Below are 17,155 nucleotides of genomic sequence, written 5' to 3'. Positions count from 1 at the left end.
CTCAAGCATATGCCAAACGTCAAGGTCCAAATTGGGAAGCACACGAAGCAGACATTACGGGTCCAAATGGAAAACCTGATGGTATAAATGAAGTTTTCATTACTGATGGTCAAGGAAATATTAAAGTCATAAATGGTTACAAATTAACTATGACTGATTATCCTAAACGTAAAGCATATAATGAGCGTTATCCTATGCAATTTGATGAAAATGGAAAAGCTGTTAAACAATACATTGGAGAAGGTGAAAATGGTCCAATTAATTCATACCGTCATAATCCATATTCTTATTTCAATGAAGAATTAAATGCTATTGAAGAGGGACCGGATGGATTACCACGATATTCTAACCAGTTTGATGGTCAATATGCAAATATTAGACCCGAAATTTCAGCTAAGAAATTCTTTAAAGTTGCTTTATTCGATCCAGTTTTCGCAAATGTTAAAGATGAACTTAAACATCAATTCCAACCAATTATAGTAGCAAGAATTGCATCAGGTGCTTTATCTCAAGCATTCAAAGATTTAATTAAGAAACCATTATATCAGCAACGAGGTTTAACTTATGATTTAGTTAAGGAATCAGATAAAAGAAAATTTGAGAAATCAGATGATTATAAGAATGCAATTAATGAATATATTAGGTCTATTAATTACAATGAACCAGCTAAAAATCAACTTCATGAACAAATACAGGGAATAATAGATTCAAAACTTCCAGCAAAATAAAAGTTTAAATATATTTTTTTATTCGATTATAAATGAGAAGACGTTTCACTAGTCAAAAGAACACTAACGCAAAAGCAGAGATTACGGTTGGTTATAACGTAAATGATGATAAATCACGAATTATTCAAAATGTTAAAGTTAATGTTAGCCCTGAATTAACAAGGTCAGCAACTCAACCAAATTTATTAACTCGTGACTTACCGAAAAAGGAGGAGGAGCAAAATAAAGAAGATGGAGACCCAATCATTTTATCTGAACCCGGTAAAGAACCTGTTGAAATTCCCACTTATCCAACATACCCCCACCTCTTTCATCAAACATCGAGAACCCATATAAAATAGACATTAATTCTGAATTAATGAAAATTTACCGTGATATAATAATTAATAATTATGATTCAATAATAAATTTAATTGATCAATCCGGTTTAATTATTTTACCTTATGAATCATTAATTCACATTATCGCCATTCTTTGTGATGTTCAAGATTCAGACGTTAAGATTCAATTTTTCATAGATGATGAGGTTTCATGCTGCAGAACAGTTGCAAAAATAAATCCTATAAAGGATATTAGCACAATTAAGATATCAAAGAACGGAACAACAACTGAACTTCATTTAACATATAATGATATTTATAATAAAATAGTTGATGAATATAAAATATCACTTGAAAAATTCTTTGTTAAGGCTATTTAATATTCAAGCATTAACATTATCGAATAATAATCCTTTGAATCATAATCAATAATAATTGACCTTTCACCAGTTTCTATCGTTTGTTTTATTTCTTTTTGTTCCCCACTATCCAGATCGGTCATTGTAATTGTTTTTGTTATAGTATCAGCTTTATCTTTAACTTCAATCTTTTTTCCATCGGGATATTTAAACCAAAATTCCAAAAATTCGATATTGTCAATCTGTTCATATTTTAATCTATCAATTACATTTTTAATACCATCTGAAAATCTTATGAAATGGTCATTATATGGGTTTGATTGAACTAAATTTGAATGAAGTGAAATATAACCTGTTGATGAATATGACACTGACTCATATTTTCTGAAAACACTAAAATTTATAACATGAATGAATTTCTTATTCGTTGAATTTATGAATTCTTGAGGTAATCTTATTCTAGTTTTATTTATCACTGGAAAATAACGCTTTACCATATTTTTAATCGTAATAAAAAATGTCAATTATCAATATTATTTCGAATAACAACTGTGAATTAAATTTAACAGTTAGCGGAATTTATAATGTTACTCTCGTTTCTGTGAGTGGTAAATTTAATCCCATTCTTTTAGACCCTTCAGATTATTATCATTTATTAAAGATGACCATAAAAAACGTATGATATGTATATAAATAATGTGATAGCGAAATGGGATATTAACATGATTTTAAGTTATTTAAATGAATCATTTATCGTATGGTATGAAGAAAATTTTAAATCAAAACCTGATAAACTTTTTGAACTTAATGAAATAAATAACCTTATTAAATTCCCGCTGAAAATTAAATTTTGTACTCCTCATCTTCGTTCATTGTTGGGGATATTAAATTTTGAAAAAGATGTTGGGGATGTTTTGTATTCTGACACTGGTTCAATTTCATTTTAATCAAATGTGATAAAGTTAATACCCCAATGAGATTTTCACATCAAACATTAGACCTAACTCTTACCCATCAATACAAAACATTTTATCCATCAACTTAAACACATTTTCTTTATCATATCCGTTTCAATTATCCGGGAATTCATTTATTCTTCATTCAAAAGATTTATCAAATATTAAATTTAGAATAACTGACCTATTTGATTGTGATTTAGAATTTATGAATGAAATATTATGGCAATTTCAAATAGAGAAAATAGCTGATGAGATAACGGATTAAATATTTATTTTTAAATCGTAATAAATGATTAAACAACAGCAACTTAAGGCGCAAAGCGCCCAGGTCCTTTAGACCATTACATACACCACATATGCATATAATTCAAAGACGGCAGAACAAACGCAAAGGTTGAAATATGGAGATTTGGAGATAGTATTGAAAAATGAACATTTCGAATTCGTTTGCAAAGGTGGTGCAGTGATATCAAATATAAAAGAAATTTTATTTATGAATTCTAAAATTAAAGGTATAACGGATGATATAACATCAATTCCACCAGAAGAACAGAGATATTACGCATTAAATGCATTTCCTAAAGTTTTGAAGATTGGAAGATTTAATTTAAATGAGGAATTCATAGAAGGTTTCCTAAATGACATAATGAAGAAGGTGGATAAGGAATACGTTAATACTGAGTTAAATAAGAAGGCAAATTTGGTTTATGTAGATGAAAAAGATAATGAAATTAAAGAAAAGGTTGAATGGTATCATGAATGGACATTGGAGACTTTTAAAGTTAAAGCTGATACAGGATGGGTTTCAGGATGTTTAGACCTTAAAGCAGATAAAACTTATGTAGATGAAAAAGATAATGAAATTAAAGAAAAGGTTGAATGGTATCATGAATGGACATTGGAGACTTTTAAAGTTAAAGCTGATACAGGATGGGTTTCAGGATGTTTAGACCTTAAAGCAGATAAAACTTATGTAGATGAAAATTATGCAAAGAAGTCGGAAGTAAATGATGCGGTTAATGGTAAAATTAATGAAAGATTTTCGAATATAGATTCATTAACAGTTAATGACATTCAATTACATCATCAATTACCTGGTCAAAAGAATGTGGAATATAATAATCTTACTCATGTTCTCGATGGTTTCGATGAATTTAGAACAGATGCAACAAATGCGATTACAAGCATGAAAAATGAAATACTTCAAACATTATATCCTATAGGCTCTATTTATACATCAATGAACTCAACAAATCCAGCTGATGTATTCGGTTTCGGTACATGTCAACAAATAACCGATCGTTTCCTCTATTGTGCTAATAGTTCAAAACAAACCGGTGGTTCAAAGAAAATTAAAGAAGCAAACCTTCCGCCGCATAAGCATACAGGAACTACAAACTTTTCTGGCGACCATATACACTCATTAAGAGACCACCCATTATACAACTCAGACTATGAAGCCGGTCATGATGTTTTATCTCCAGCTTATAATGATTCAACAAAAAAGACTTTTCGACAAACTGAACCAGGAAGAAATCATTCACACACTTTCACAACAAATCCAACAGGCTCGGGTGAAGATTACATGCCACCATTTATGACTGTATTTGCATGGTACCGAATGAACTAAATATATTTTATGTCTGTAATTAATTAGGTAATGAAGTAATGGATGAACTGCAGAAATATATTTTATCGTTAATGGTTTTTAGGTTATTCAATAATTAATTATTTTTGAAGAACTGATGGTGTCACCACGTCACCATGTGTTACCAGGTTAATTAACTTCTCTTAAAAATGATGACAACATGACATTTTGACAACAGTCCCGGAAATTTGATGCAGCCCAAAAATAAAGTTAGTTTTAAAATTATTTTTATTTTTTTATTCCTATATAAATGACAGCAACAAACAACAACAGCAACTATATCGTTTCTGATGAAAAAGTTATTGATTCATTAGCTGAGGAATTAGTTGTGGCAGAAACTAAAACCCTCAACGAAAGAATTGGTGAAAACAAGATTGATTTACATAACTACCTCAAACACGATGGAGGAAGAGGAAGGAAAACTGGTGTGGCTTTATTAGTAAATAAAATTTCAAATTTAACGATTATAGATGTTGATATCAATAAATCATACAATGATGAACTTAAAGAAACAGTTAGAAAAGATATTTTATCAAAACTTTCGGATAAAGATGTTATCGTTAAAACCGCTTCAGGAAGTCTTCACATTTATTGCAACACCAATTTCTTCTATTCAGTTTCGAACAGAATGATTAAATGCTATTCCTGCAATGATTATGATATCGATATCATGACTTCTATTGATGATTCAAAGCGTTCTTTAGTAGTTATGGCTGATTCAAGAGTTCGCAAGAATGCAACAGAACCAATCAATACATACTCATTCATTCGTGGAAGTTACGATTCAACATTAACCAGAACAGTGAATGATATATTAAATGATTTGAATATTAAGGTAAGAGTTTGAACAGAAGAACGAAGAATAAAGACTATCATGAATGAAAACAAAGATGTAACATTGACGATAAACTTGCCCCAGAGCATAGTTGATGGCATCAGTGATTTTGAAGTACATAATGACGGTGGAAACATGAATTTAGAAAAGAAGTTACATTATTCACACTGTTTCAAGCAATTAATTTCGTTACCTAATCATTTAATTAATGAAGCATACGATAACGTTTATAACTTCTGCAATTTAACTGAAAATGCAAAAGTAATTTTGAAAGCACGTAGTAGATATGCACATTTAATGACTTCTCCATTTGTTTTAGTGAAGATTCTAAAACTATATCAAAAGGAATATTATGATGAATACGTTTTACCTTTATTACGTAAGCCAAAAATAACATTTGATATAAAACTTGATGACTCGTTTTTGAAGATATTAGACGCAAGGCTGAAAATCATCAGTATAAAAACAGTTTCTGAAGTAATTGAGGATTTATCACGTGTAATCCGTTTTGTAGATTGTGGAAATAAATATTTCATTCAAAGGACTATAATATCCACGACAAAATGAATCAAATATCATTCGTTCTTCAATCAAACATGAAAGAGTCACTTAAAATGATTAAATTATTTAAAGAAGAAGGTAAAACAATAACAGCATGGGATGTACTACTAAATCAATTACCCTCATTAACCGTTAAGGGTGTTTGCTTTAAATCTGATTCTCCAGATGTTTTCTCAACGTTTCAAGGTTATAAATACAACGTTCTCGAAAAGCCTGATTACTCAAAAATTGAGATGTTTATGAATTTCATTAAAGAAGCCATTTGTGATAATAATGATGAAGTGTATAAATACCTTCTCGGCTGGATTGCATCAATGATTCAACATCCTGGAATCAAGAATGAAACAGCAATTATTTTGAAAGGACTTCAGGGAACGGGTAAAAACAGATTTACAGACATTATTTCTGAACTTCTCGCTGGTTATTCATGTAAAAACATTACTGAAATAAGTGAGCTAACGGGTAATTTCAACTCAGTAGTTGAGAATAAAATGTTTCTTGTACTTAATGAACTCAAGAATGTTGGTGAAGACAGACTCGCAAACTTCAACGCTTTGAAATCAATTATAACGGATAATGAGATAAGAATTAATGAAAAGAATCAACCCAGAAGAACTGCTCAGAATGTTGCCAATTTCATTTTCGTAACTAATAACGTCTACCCTGTCAAAATTGAAGTTGGAGACAGAAGATACGTAGTTTTAAGAGTTCATGGTAAATTCAAGGGTCAATTTGATTACTTCAAGAATTTAATGAATTCATGCACAAAGGAATTTTATGATAATTTACTGACGTATTTTATGCAATATGACCTTTTATCATTTAATGTACGAATCATACCGATGACTGAAGCCAAACAAGATTTAATAGAATTATCAACAAATCCTTTAGATGTATGGATAAATACACATTATGATGAATTGTGTGCAGGTATGACGTGTAAAAATGCTCTATGCTGCAAACCATCAGACATGAAAGACAAAAACTTTCAAATGAGCATTAAGGATAAATGTGATAGGAAACAGAGAAGAATAGATGGTAAACAAACATGGTGTTATGTTTTGAAAGAAGAAATGAAAGGATTATATAAACAGGTTGAACCAAACGATAATGAGGATTCATTTACTGACGATGAAATACCTGTAAATGAAGCTTTATAAAGTACGATTTGAATTTTGCATTAATCCTGCTGTGATGTCTAAATGTCATGTTGTCAGTAATTTTAAGAGAAGTTAATTAACCTGGTGACATGGTGACGTAGTGACCATCAGTTCTTCAAAAATAATTCATAAATGCCTTCCTCCTTTCGTACCCGTTGTCTAAATGTCATGTTGTCAGTAATTTTAAGAGAAGTTAATTAACCTGGTGACATGGTGACGTAGTGACACCTTCAGTTCTTCAAAAATAATTAATTATTGAATAACCTAAAAACCATTAACGATAAAATAACTGATAACAAAATTTTATTTTTATATAAATGGATACCCCACAAGCTCAAAATTTACCACGAATCATAACAAGGGAGGAAATGATAAAAATGATGCAAGAACGAATTAAAAACAACAAACCACGAAAACCGAGAAGATGTGGTTATGCAGTAATGATGGAAAGAAGAACCCAGAAGGGTTCGGCGTCTCGAAGAGACGTTGTCGAAGAGGAATAAAAATTAAATTTGGATTGAGTTTAAAAATTCATCTTTATTAAATTCATCTATTCCAATCAATTTATTTATTCTATTAAATTCTTTTATTTTTGCTTCACTCAGTTTAAGGATTGAACGGTAAGTTTCTAATTTTTCGATTATTTCTTTCCTCTCTTTAGCGTTTTCAATTACTTTAGTTTTTCTGGGCATCAGCCCCGCCGCATTGCAGCTTCTTTTTGTAATAGCATATTTTTGATTTAATTCTGTTTAGTTTCTTTTTATATTCATCGTCTGGACTCTGAATCTTAATTGAATCAGGACTCTTGGATGCTTCGTTGTCACTCATTTCTTACGAATTAAAAAAATTAAATATTATTTAAATATAATGGAGTAATAAAATAAATCGGAATTTCTATTAATTTATTGTTAACCTCAACTAATGCATTGCCGTTAATATATCTAATAAATTCAGCTATTGTGTCAAATCTTCGTCTTCTTTTTGTCATTGATTTATCAGTTTTTCCATAATCGAGATGAATCAAAACTTTATCCTCTTGTTTAAAATTCATGAGCCTCGAATTAATTTGTTCACGTTTAACATCATTTAACCTTTCCATTTGCTTTCTAATATATTCCCATTCTTTTGAAATATCATTTTTCATTTCCACTGGTTTCATGTTTATAGTTCTATGCCATGTATTATTGTAATAATATACTAACTGCTGTATGATGGAGTCATGATTTCCATCCCAGTATATCCGACCGTTAACCCCTAACGCATCTCTAAGAGTTCTCATTACCGCATCAACTATTTTATTATGAAACGTATATGGAGAGGATGAGAAGTAAAAAATTAATTTGTGGGAAATAATGAATCATAGCTGCCATGAAATCCTTTATCGCCATCACCCCTGATATTATCTACTCTTTCATGATCTAGTAAGTATTGAATAGCTCTTCTTGTTTCCTGTTCTGTTTTCCCTTTCACTGGAATGCAATATAAATATCTAGTGTTAATGTTAATGGCGAATAAATAAGTAACGTTTCCTTTTGAATATTCTAAATGATCGATTTCGTATGAATATGGATATGGAGCAAATGAAGGGCGACTAAATTTTTTCCTTTAACGGTTGAATTTTCGGGTCAATTGGTTTATTTAATATCTTGAAATCCTTTTTAAAATCTTTTTGCTTCTTTAATGTTTGAAAATGGATATAATAAAGTGAATGATGAAGGATTAACTGAAGGAGGAGGAGGTACTACCGTTGGAGGTTTTAGTGTTCCAAGTGGTTTAATTTTATCTGCTTTGATTTTGGATGATGAAGTTTTGGATTTCATTTCCCCCTTTCATTAATTCTGGATGTATTCTATTCATTTGTTTTAAATATGCTGTATATAAAGGTTTGATATACTTTCCCGCTTCGAGTTTATGTTGAAGGATGAATTCCAAAAGTTGATCTTCATTTAAAAGTCGGGCTGAATATGATTTAACTAATGAATCATAAATTAAAGCTTGTGCATCATTTATGGCCTGAAGGACCTGGGTGTTTTGCACCTTTTGTTTTTGTTCCTTTGGCTTTTGCGGCTCAGGATTATATAATTTATATAATTCATCAATATCTTCTTCTGTTAATACTTTATTTTTGAAATCTTTCAACTGTTTAAGTTGTGATTTAGTTTTTCCCTTTGTATATTCATTATTTTTAATTTTGTCTTTAATTTTAGAAATTATTTTATCATGATATTTCAAAATTTCATTTTTATAATATGGATAATAATAATCCATATCATCACCCGTTATATTGTTATTATGTTTTTGGAGATATGATTTTAATTCATAATAATTAAGAAATTTTTGATTAAGTACTAAATCATAAATTAAATTTTTTAAATCTGTGTTATCCATTTATATAAAAATAAAATAAATGTTTTAAGGGTGCCCACCTCTTTGAATCATAGTATCAAAACCATTATTTACATATTGAATCGCATCATTAACGGTTCCTTTTTTCTCTTCTGTGGTATTTTATTAAAAATAAAATTTTAAATTGTATTAAATAAATGGCATACAACATCCATTTTCACAACATACAGCCTTAGTGTGTGCTCCTGTTAATGCAGTCTTACCGATTGTTAAGCGAGTCATTGACCCGTTTTTAAGTTGTAAATTAATATTCTGACCATCGAAAATAACTTTATCATTTATTATATCCAAATAATTTTTAGGTGTTAATTGTTTATTTTGTCGTAAACTAACTCCTTTCATTTTTTGTGCAATCTTTTTAAAATCACTTCCATCAATTGAACCGTTGAATGAAGTATAACACTTAGGGCATAAAGCAACCATATTATCACCTTGTTTCTCAATTGCTAAACCCAATAACTTCTTCTCATGTGCTTTTTCTTCAGCTTTATTCTTTAATTTGGGTTTAAATTTCTCATCAAAACAGAAGAAATCAAATGGTGCGAATTTGAAAATGTTTTTATCATAAAATTGTTTATCGGTTACAATTGCTTGAAATGCTTGAGTGTTAGGAAGATTTGGGTCGCCAGCGATTGCCCAATAAGATGAATCAGTATCACCTTCAATGAAATGAAAACGATTAACATTCATGCATTTATACATAAAATCATACATGAAAACCAAATACCAGTATTTAGCATTATCTAAAGTGAAGAATGCCTCTTGTAAACATGTATCACATCTATAAAATCTATCTTTAAGCATCACTTGATATGTATCTTCACCTATTTCTCTTATGTTTTTAAACTTATTTGACATACATGCAACGCGTGCCTTCTGTGCATTCATTATTTTAGTCTTTGCGTAATTTTGTGTATTCATTGCATCGTAACCATATGATCCATTAAGTGAAATCCTGCAAAATAAACTTTTTCCTTTATTTCCTTCTAATTCAGCCTTTTGTCTTTCGTTCATAAATTCGTTCGCAAATTCATTAAAACAAGTGTTTTTAGTAAATGTTAAAATTGATTGAATGTCATCAATGATAAAATTAAACCTGTCGATTAGATACCATAGATAATAAGAAGAAAATGGTTGATATTGGTTGTGTGTTGATGCTAACTGAGTTAATTTCCTCTGTTTCTGGTCAACTGGTAAATTGTTTGATTTCATGTAATTATACATAAAACTGCCAATTGTTTTTTCATCTGTGATAATATCTAAGTTTCTTATTATCGGTAAAAAGTTTATGTAATCATTAATGTATTTTTCATCAATGTGACCCTTTACTTCAGCCACGAATAAAGTATTTTTCTTCTTAATTATTCCCAGTGCTTTTGCTTTCTTTGCTGCTGTATCACAAATGATAACACCATTCAATCTTCCCGGCATATACATTTTATGGTCAGTATATTGAATGAAATCATGAGGATTAGATGAAAATGATGAAGGATATAATGAATTAAAATCAACACCAACGAAATGAGTCATAATGTTGGTGGTGTCCTCATTTGATACAGTTTTAGTTTCTGGATTATATGAAAGTTTATTAATGTGCGTGATTCCTTTAAGATTTACTCTATGTTGAACATTTGATAGACCACCAGTAATTCCATTACGGAGAATGTGATAGGCTTCAACTGAATCTAAAGTCATTGGTAAATTATTTTTTAATGCATAATTTCTTAAATTGATTCTTAAACGTTGAACATCTTCATCTTTATTTGATTTTACGACATTGCAATAACAACACATTAACTGACAATTTTCTTTAGTATGTGGTTTTTCATTATCTATTCTATCTAATGTTGGTTTATTTGCATATGTAAACGCTTTACCACATATTTTGCATTTAGATGAAAGGATTAAATCGTGATAGTATTGAAAATCATCCATTGAAACATTATTTTTAGTATCCCTTTCTGCTTTTTCATCTTGTTTCTTATATGATTCAATTTTATATTTCCAATACTTTTTCGTTAATTCAAAACTTGATTCTATCTCTTCCTCAGGATATTTTTCATTAGGATTAAAGTCTTTATATGCTAAAGCGTAACGAATCATTGAAGCATTCGATGATAAAGAAAGATTATGAAGCATATCAATTTTATAAACAAATGTTTCTTCAATAATTTTATCGATTGGGTCAATCATAATTTCAACATCTTTATTGCAATAATGAATAAAATATTCTAATCTATTCTTAAAATTTTTAGCATCATTGAGATATATTTGATAATCACTATCTGATATAGTTTCTTGAGTTAATGCTGAATAAAATGAATCTTTCGTGAATGGTTCCTCTTTATATAATTCTTCTTCGTAATTCTCCCATGTGATGAATTGATAAGGGAAAAAAGATTTAACACGTGATTTATTGTTTCCGAAATCTTGAGTGAATTAGTCTAATGTCCCACCCGCTATATAATTTCTGATGTCAATAAATCTAAATTCATATGGAACGTTTGTTTTCTTTACAATGATTTGCTTAAATTGTGAAGATGAACCCAGCATTGATTTTATTTTCCATTTTGCAGTGTTTAAATCACGCAGAATTAAATTTAAATCAAACTTTCCCGAATTAAAACCTATGATATTCACTTTATTGAATTCCTCATCTAGAAGTTCTTTAAATGCTTCCTTCTGTTTTTCATTTAATGTATGGGACAAAGTCCCCGCCGTTTGCGACTTCAATAATTCTTCATATTGACTCATATTTGATTTAGCAACTAATGAACAGGTTGAAAATAAAAACTCAATCCAATCAGAAATAAAAGAATCACTTGAAGTTAAGCAAAAATTCCTCGTATATGTTTTATCGTTTAATTTAACCGTTGATGATACCATGAATGGTTTTAAGTAAGCGTTTAAAGTTGCACACTCGGAAAGTTGTAATTCTTCTTTAGTCTCTAATGTTTCGAAGTCAAAAGTAATATAATATCTTGTCGGTTTATAATATTCCTGCAAATTATGAGCTAATAACCACTGATATATCTTCTGTTTCGTAATATGTGGTGCATATGGTTGCTGTGTCTTTTGCAACTGAACGTCTTGAATTAATCTCCCATTATTTTCTTTACATTTCTCACAATGCTTTAAAAATCTTCTTTGGTTTTTCCTTTCTGGATCATCACGGATAGAATAAACTTCTTCTTTACAATATGGACAAACTTTATAGCCGGTGAGTGCTTCAACGTCTGTTATTCTGTCAGCGTGAAGTTTTCCGCATGGACTCTGTGTTAATAAAATATTTACTGTTTCAAATTCTGGATCTATCATTATTGATTCCACTAATGGAAAGTCTACCTTATTTATGTCCACGTCTTCTGGTTGAGGATCACAATAATAGAAATCAATATTAACATTTAACATTCTCGCTAATCTCTCACTTTCTGATGAAATGTCAAACCCTTCATATGCATCTATTGCTTCATTTAAATAGCTTCTACGAGTTTTAAGATTAACACCATCAGGAATGTTATAGAAGCGTTTAAATAACCTTCTACCTTCTGCTCTAATTTGATTATCATTCATTTTAGCTGTTCCGTTTTTGTTCATTTATGTAAGAATAAAAAATTAAAAAATAAATAAAAATAAAGTTTATTTTTTAAAGCCCATAAAATGAATTAAGAACACATAAATTTTTATCATCTGCAACGTGACGAATACATTTTAATTTACTCAAGAATGCGTACCCTGATACATTAAATCTAATTCCTGTCTTATTTAATTTCACAACTTTGAAAAGGAAAGTATGAATAGCTATAAAATGATGAGAAGGTGTTTTATGGGTTGCTTCCATTTTTTCTGAAATAAATGAATAAATATAATGCTTATACGTTTTCATATCTTTTATGTTCTTAATAACGAATGGTATAGACCTTTCAACTTCATCTTCCTTCGGTGCTGTTCTTTCATATGAAACATTATTAGTATCTTCAATAATGAAACCGCAATCACATAAAATTTTATAGGTTCCAATGGTTTCTTTTGATATTTTATCTAATAAATCAAAAACTTTATCAACACCAGTGCATTTATTTAAATAATAATTTGTGTAAATATCATGATCTTCTTTCTTAATCGTATTAGTTGCATATGTCACGTTTTTAAGAGCTTTTTTGAATTTCTCAGAATCGAGAGGGGGTGAAAGTAGGATACAGGGGTATTCTTCATTATCAATAAATTGTAACTTATGTTTACGAATAAATTTAGTACCTTCTTCTGAAAGTGTTTCGTCTATTTCACCATCTAATAAATTTTGTGTTGATTCTGAGACATAATTTTTATATCTTTCTTCATGAGATTTCTGTACTTCTGATTCTGAAGCTGGGATATTCATTAAACCCTCTACTTCATTTTCATTATATTTTTCAACTTCTCTTAATTCCTTAATTTTTTCATCTATTTCATCTCTTATTTTTTTCAGTCTTTCAATTTCATCGTATTCATCATCTTTAATCCGTTCTTCATAATATTCAGGAAAAACATCAGGTTCTTTAGGTTTTTCTTCTTCAGATGTAGGATATAAGAAATTTATAACATCATCTTTATTCATTTTTCCATCATAATCTAAATCATTTAATAACTCCGCGAATTTTTTACAATTTCTTAAATAATATTTATTAACTTCATAACCTACCTCCTCTAATATATCCTTTATTTCCTCGTTTGTGAATCCTAATTTTTTAACGTTGTTAGTTTTGACGCTCATTTCATACAAAATAAAAAAATAAAATAATAAACATAACTAAGTTTTAATTTTTCGTAAGAAGTTTATTTTTATATATAAATCATTCTTAAGGTCAAACAGACTTCTTATTTTTATATGAACACCATCCTCTAAAATTCGATAATCTATTTTATCTGGTTTTACTTGTTGGGTCATTTATAAAAGATAAAAAAATAAATTATTTTAAAATTAATGTTAATTTTTTTTAATGATTTATAAATAAATATATTTTAATGCATCGTCTATATATAGATGTAACAAAAAAAGTCACTAAACCCTTCATACCCTACTACTACACGTACAATAGATTTCCCAGACATTATAAAAAATGAATAATTCTGAACAACTAAACTTGTGAATTAACAAAATTAAAACATAAATATTAAATATTTGATGAATGTATCATTGAATTTCACTGAAAGTTTTACCCCCTTCCTTTTTATTACTTTTGCAATGAGTCAAAAAACTCATTGTCTAAGTCAAATTAATTGCATTCGAGAAGTATTCCCATAGCGATGCTGATCAAGATAGTGTTTGGAACCTTTATTATGAAGGAATTAGTCCTCCTTCCAAAGTTTTTACCGGTGAAGTTGAAAAAGTCACAGCAGCATCTAACAAATGCTTTGCATACATCTGCAAGTTTACCAATCTTCAAGATAGAGCAGTTAAATTCGAATATACTGGTTGCTCGATTTTACTTTGCGAAAACGTTTTTTCAAAAGGTTCAGGTACAGTATATATTAAAGGTTATAGTAAAAATAACATTATTATTGATAAATTCTGTTCATTTGAAAGTCAAACTCCTACAGATGGCCAATTTACTTATTTCGAAGGTAAAATCAACAGTACACTCCTCCAAGGATCAATTTGTAATAGAGGAAATAGTTCAGTTCCTTATATGATTTACCAATCTCAAGGTTTTGCATCACTTTCAAAAACAAACATTTCTAACTGTATTTCATCAGTAGATCCAAGTTTTACTTATCAAAATGTTGAATCAACAGTAAATGTTTCATTTTGTAATTTTGAGAATTTAAAAGCAACTGGATCTGTTATTACTTCGTTTTCTTATTGTTCAGGAAGAATTGACCGATGTAATTATATAAATAATTCTCAAGAGCAAAATTTTGTATTAGTTTATGTTTATATGAATAGACTTGATATTTTCAATTCATCTTTCCAAAACAATCGACAGAATAACAAAGGAGTTTTATTTGATGGAAATTATGGTGGACAGATTTATATACATCAATGTAGTATTGATGATTTATCAACTGATGGAACAGTTGATGTATCAGATCAAGGAACAGAATCATTTAAAATTAGTTTTTACTACATTGATTTTAGTATATGTGCAAGAGATTTTGAATATGAAGTATTATTTGTACCAAAGAAAGAAAATAAAATTTGTTCTTCTTTTAAATCCATAAATTTTCTTTTTGGTAAATTTCATTTTTCTATTTTGTTATTGATTAAACGATAAAAATTTCACTTACACATATAGTTCTCTCAAGTGTGCACTTTCCACTTCCTGACATGCTAACAATATGCAAAATACAAGTTTGATGAGACACAGAAATTATAATCTTTGTTCATATGAGGAAAGCACCTAAATTTCTTTAAATTTCCTCATATATTATGGCTTAAATGTGACTTCTCATAGATACATGAATAGTAATCCTTGAACTGTTTAATTTTTTGACCTTTATATCTATAGGTTGCATATTTAAACGCCTACTTTTTTTTGACAAATGTAAAGAATCTTTTGACCATTGTCAAAAAATTTTTTTATGAATGTAAGTCCAAGAATTATTCACCAAGTTTCAGAAGCATTTCCATACATGAGGGTTAAGACAAAACTTAAGAATCCACGATCAACATTAGGTAAATCTATCAAAGAAATTTTAAATCGAGCAGGCAAGCGACAAATTTCACATCCAAAGCAAAACCAAACTTACGAAAACGATGATTCTGCATCAGAAAGTCGGCGAAGTAGTACAAGAATTAACGAAATCTTACATTTTCAAAATAACTTTGTAAGAAACAATTCTAATTCAAATTTAATATTGGAAAGTATATCAGAAGAAGCCGAAGATCAATTATTTAACGAATCACCAATTAAAAAATCTATTAATAATAAAATTTCTGAATTAATTCCATCACAAGACCAAATACAGCTCGAAGACATTACAGAAGAAAAATCTGAAATAAATACATCAATAATTTCCACAAATACAAAAAATTCATATTCATATTTGAAGAAGAAGAAAAAGAAGATAATTTCGAGTTTTATCCAGAATATGACTATTACAAACCTCGTCAACCTTACGAAAAACCTAAGAAAGGCTCAAAAAGAGTCAAAAGAAAACCAAATGCTGCATTTATTGAAGAACAACAAGAATTAAACACAGGAATTGATATTGATATTGAATATGAATATTCATATGAAGAAGAAAACAACGAAGAAGTTTTGTTTCTTGGAATTCCAAAAGACGGAGTTTATGCTAGTGATGACGATCATCGTGGCTTTCGTGTTAGTAAATATCCTAAACTGAACAGATACGAAACAGATCCAGATAAATATCAGGTCATTTCGACAATGAATTATCGATCTCGACTTTCAGAGTCAGTTTTGTCTAATGAAACATATCTATTTGAGTTCAACCATATATTCGATAGTGACCCAGATAAAATATCCCCTTTAACTCTTAAAAACGGATCAAGATTTATATTCTCTTCATCAAGTGATGATGAATCCGGACTCAAACAAGACAAATTCAATACACCAAAGAAGTATAATTACAATACACCTAAAATTAGCAAATCAACAACAAAAATTTCACAAAAAGAAAATTATCAACAATCAACTCCAAAAACAACAACAAATAAAGAAACCCATTCAAAAACCTCGCCTTTTAAACGAAAATTCCTTGATAATTCTAGTTCAGATGATGATAATTATAAATCTACTCCCAGAATCAAAAGAGATAATGCCAAATCAGCCTATAATTATAATAATAAGTTCCTTAAAGGAATTGATTAATTGTTTTATTTGTTTATATTTATAAATTGTTATATTATTCATCTAGTTATATTTTTCTTTGAATACAATGCTTGGATTATCTTTATCTTCTCGAGTTAAAAATAAATCATCATCAACAGGATCTGTCGTTATAAAAGTACCTTACAAATAATTTATTTGTTTCATCATTTATGGAGTTTGGAGTTACCCAGAGAAATGTATTATCATTACATTGAATAATAATATAATTTGTTATTATCAGCTCGATGAGAAGTAACACGTACAATAGATTTCCCAGACTTATAAAAAATGAATAATTCTGAACAGCTAACTTTGATTTAACCAAACTAACAGATAAATAATAAATATTTGATGAATATTCAGTG

The 17,155-nt window shown here is 29.1% G+C and overlaps 5 protein-coding genes and 2 pseudogenes across 7 annotated transcripts, besides 1 other annotated feature; 4 read left to right on the top strand and 3 right to left on the bottom strand.

The window, feature by feature from the left end:
* Window positions 1-13,819: part of a mobile genetic element that runs on past the window's edge.
* On the top strand, window positions 2,860-3,688 carry TVAGG3_0732770 (keratin-associated protein family; the record flags this gene model as incomplete). Its single annotated transcript, XM_051244602.1, has 1 exon — window positions 2,860-3,688. A coding segment is annotated over one exon (829 nt), but the record flags the coding sequence as incomplete, so codon positions are not given.
* Window positions 4,265-4,717, top strand: TVAGG3_0732760 (Prim-pol domain family; the record flags this gene model as incomplete). The annotated part of the gene is made up of 1 exon (XM_051244601.1): window positions 4,265-4,717. A coding segment is annotated over one exon (453 nt), but the record flags the coding sequence as incomplete, so codon positions are not given.
* Window positions 5,902-6,570, top strand: TVAGG3_0732750 (uncharacterized protein; the record flags this gene model as incomplete). The annotated part of the gene is made up of 1 exon (XM_051244600.1): window positions 5,902-6,570. The coding sequence occupies one exon, from the start codon at window positions 5,902-5,904 to the stop codon at window positions 6,568-6,570; it is 669 nt and encodes a 222-aa protein (XP_051091187.1).
* TVAGG3_0732740 lies at window positions 7,878-8,958 on the bottom strand (annotated as a pseudogene). Its single transcript has one exon. A coding segment is annotated over exon 1 (1,081 nt).
* TVAGG3_0732730 (DNA/RNA polymerases family) lies at window positions 9,501-10,911 on the bottom strand (the record flags this gene model as incomplete). Its single annotated transcript, XM_051244599.1, has 1 exon — window positions 9,501-10,911. A coding segment is annotated over one exon (1,411 nt), but the record flags the coding sequence as incomplete, so codon positions are not given.
* On the bottom strand, window positions 12,623-13,573 carry TVAGG3_0732720 (uncharacterized protein; the record flags this gene model as incomplete). The annotated part of the gene is made up of 1 exon (XM_051244598.1): window positions 12,623-13,573. One exon carries the CDS (start codon window positions 13,571-13,573, stop codon window positions 12,623-12,625), a length of 951 nt encoding a protein of 316 aa, XP_051091185.1.
* Window positions 13,820-15,533: 1,714 nt separating the features above from the next.
* TVAGG3_0732700 lies at window positions 15,534-16,790 on the top strand (annotated as a pseudogene). Its single transcript has one exon — window positions 15,538-16,790. A coding segment is annotated over exon 1 (1,253 nt).
* The last annotated feature ends 365 nt before the right edge of the window (window positions 16,791-17,155 follow it).

This window comes from Trichomonas vaginalis, chromosome III (assembly GCF_026262505.1).
Source record: "Trichomonas vaginalis G3 chromosome III, whole genome shotgun sequence".
Lineage (NCBI taxonomy): Eukaryota > Parabasalia > Trichomonadida > Trichomonadidae > Trichomonas > Trichomonas vaginalis.
This window is presented reverse-complemented; position numbering and strand designations above follow the sequence as displayed.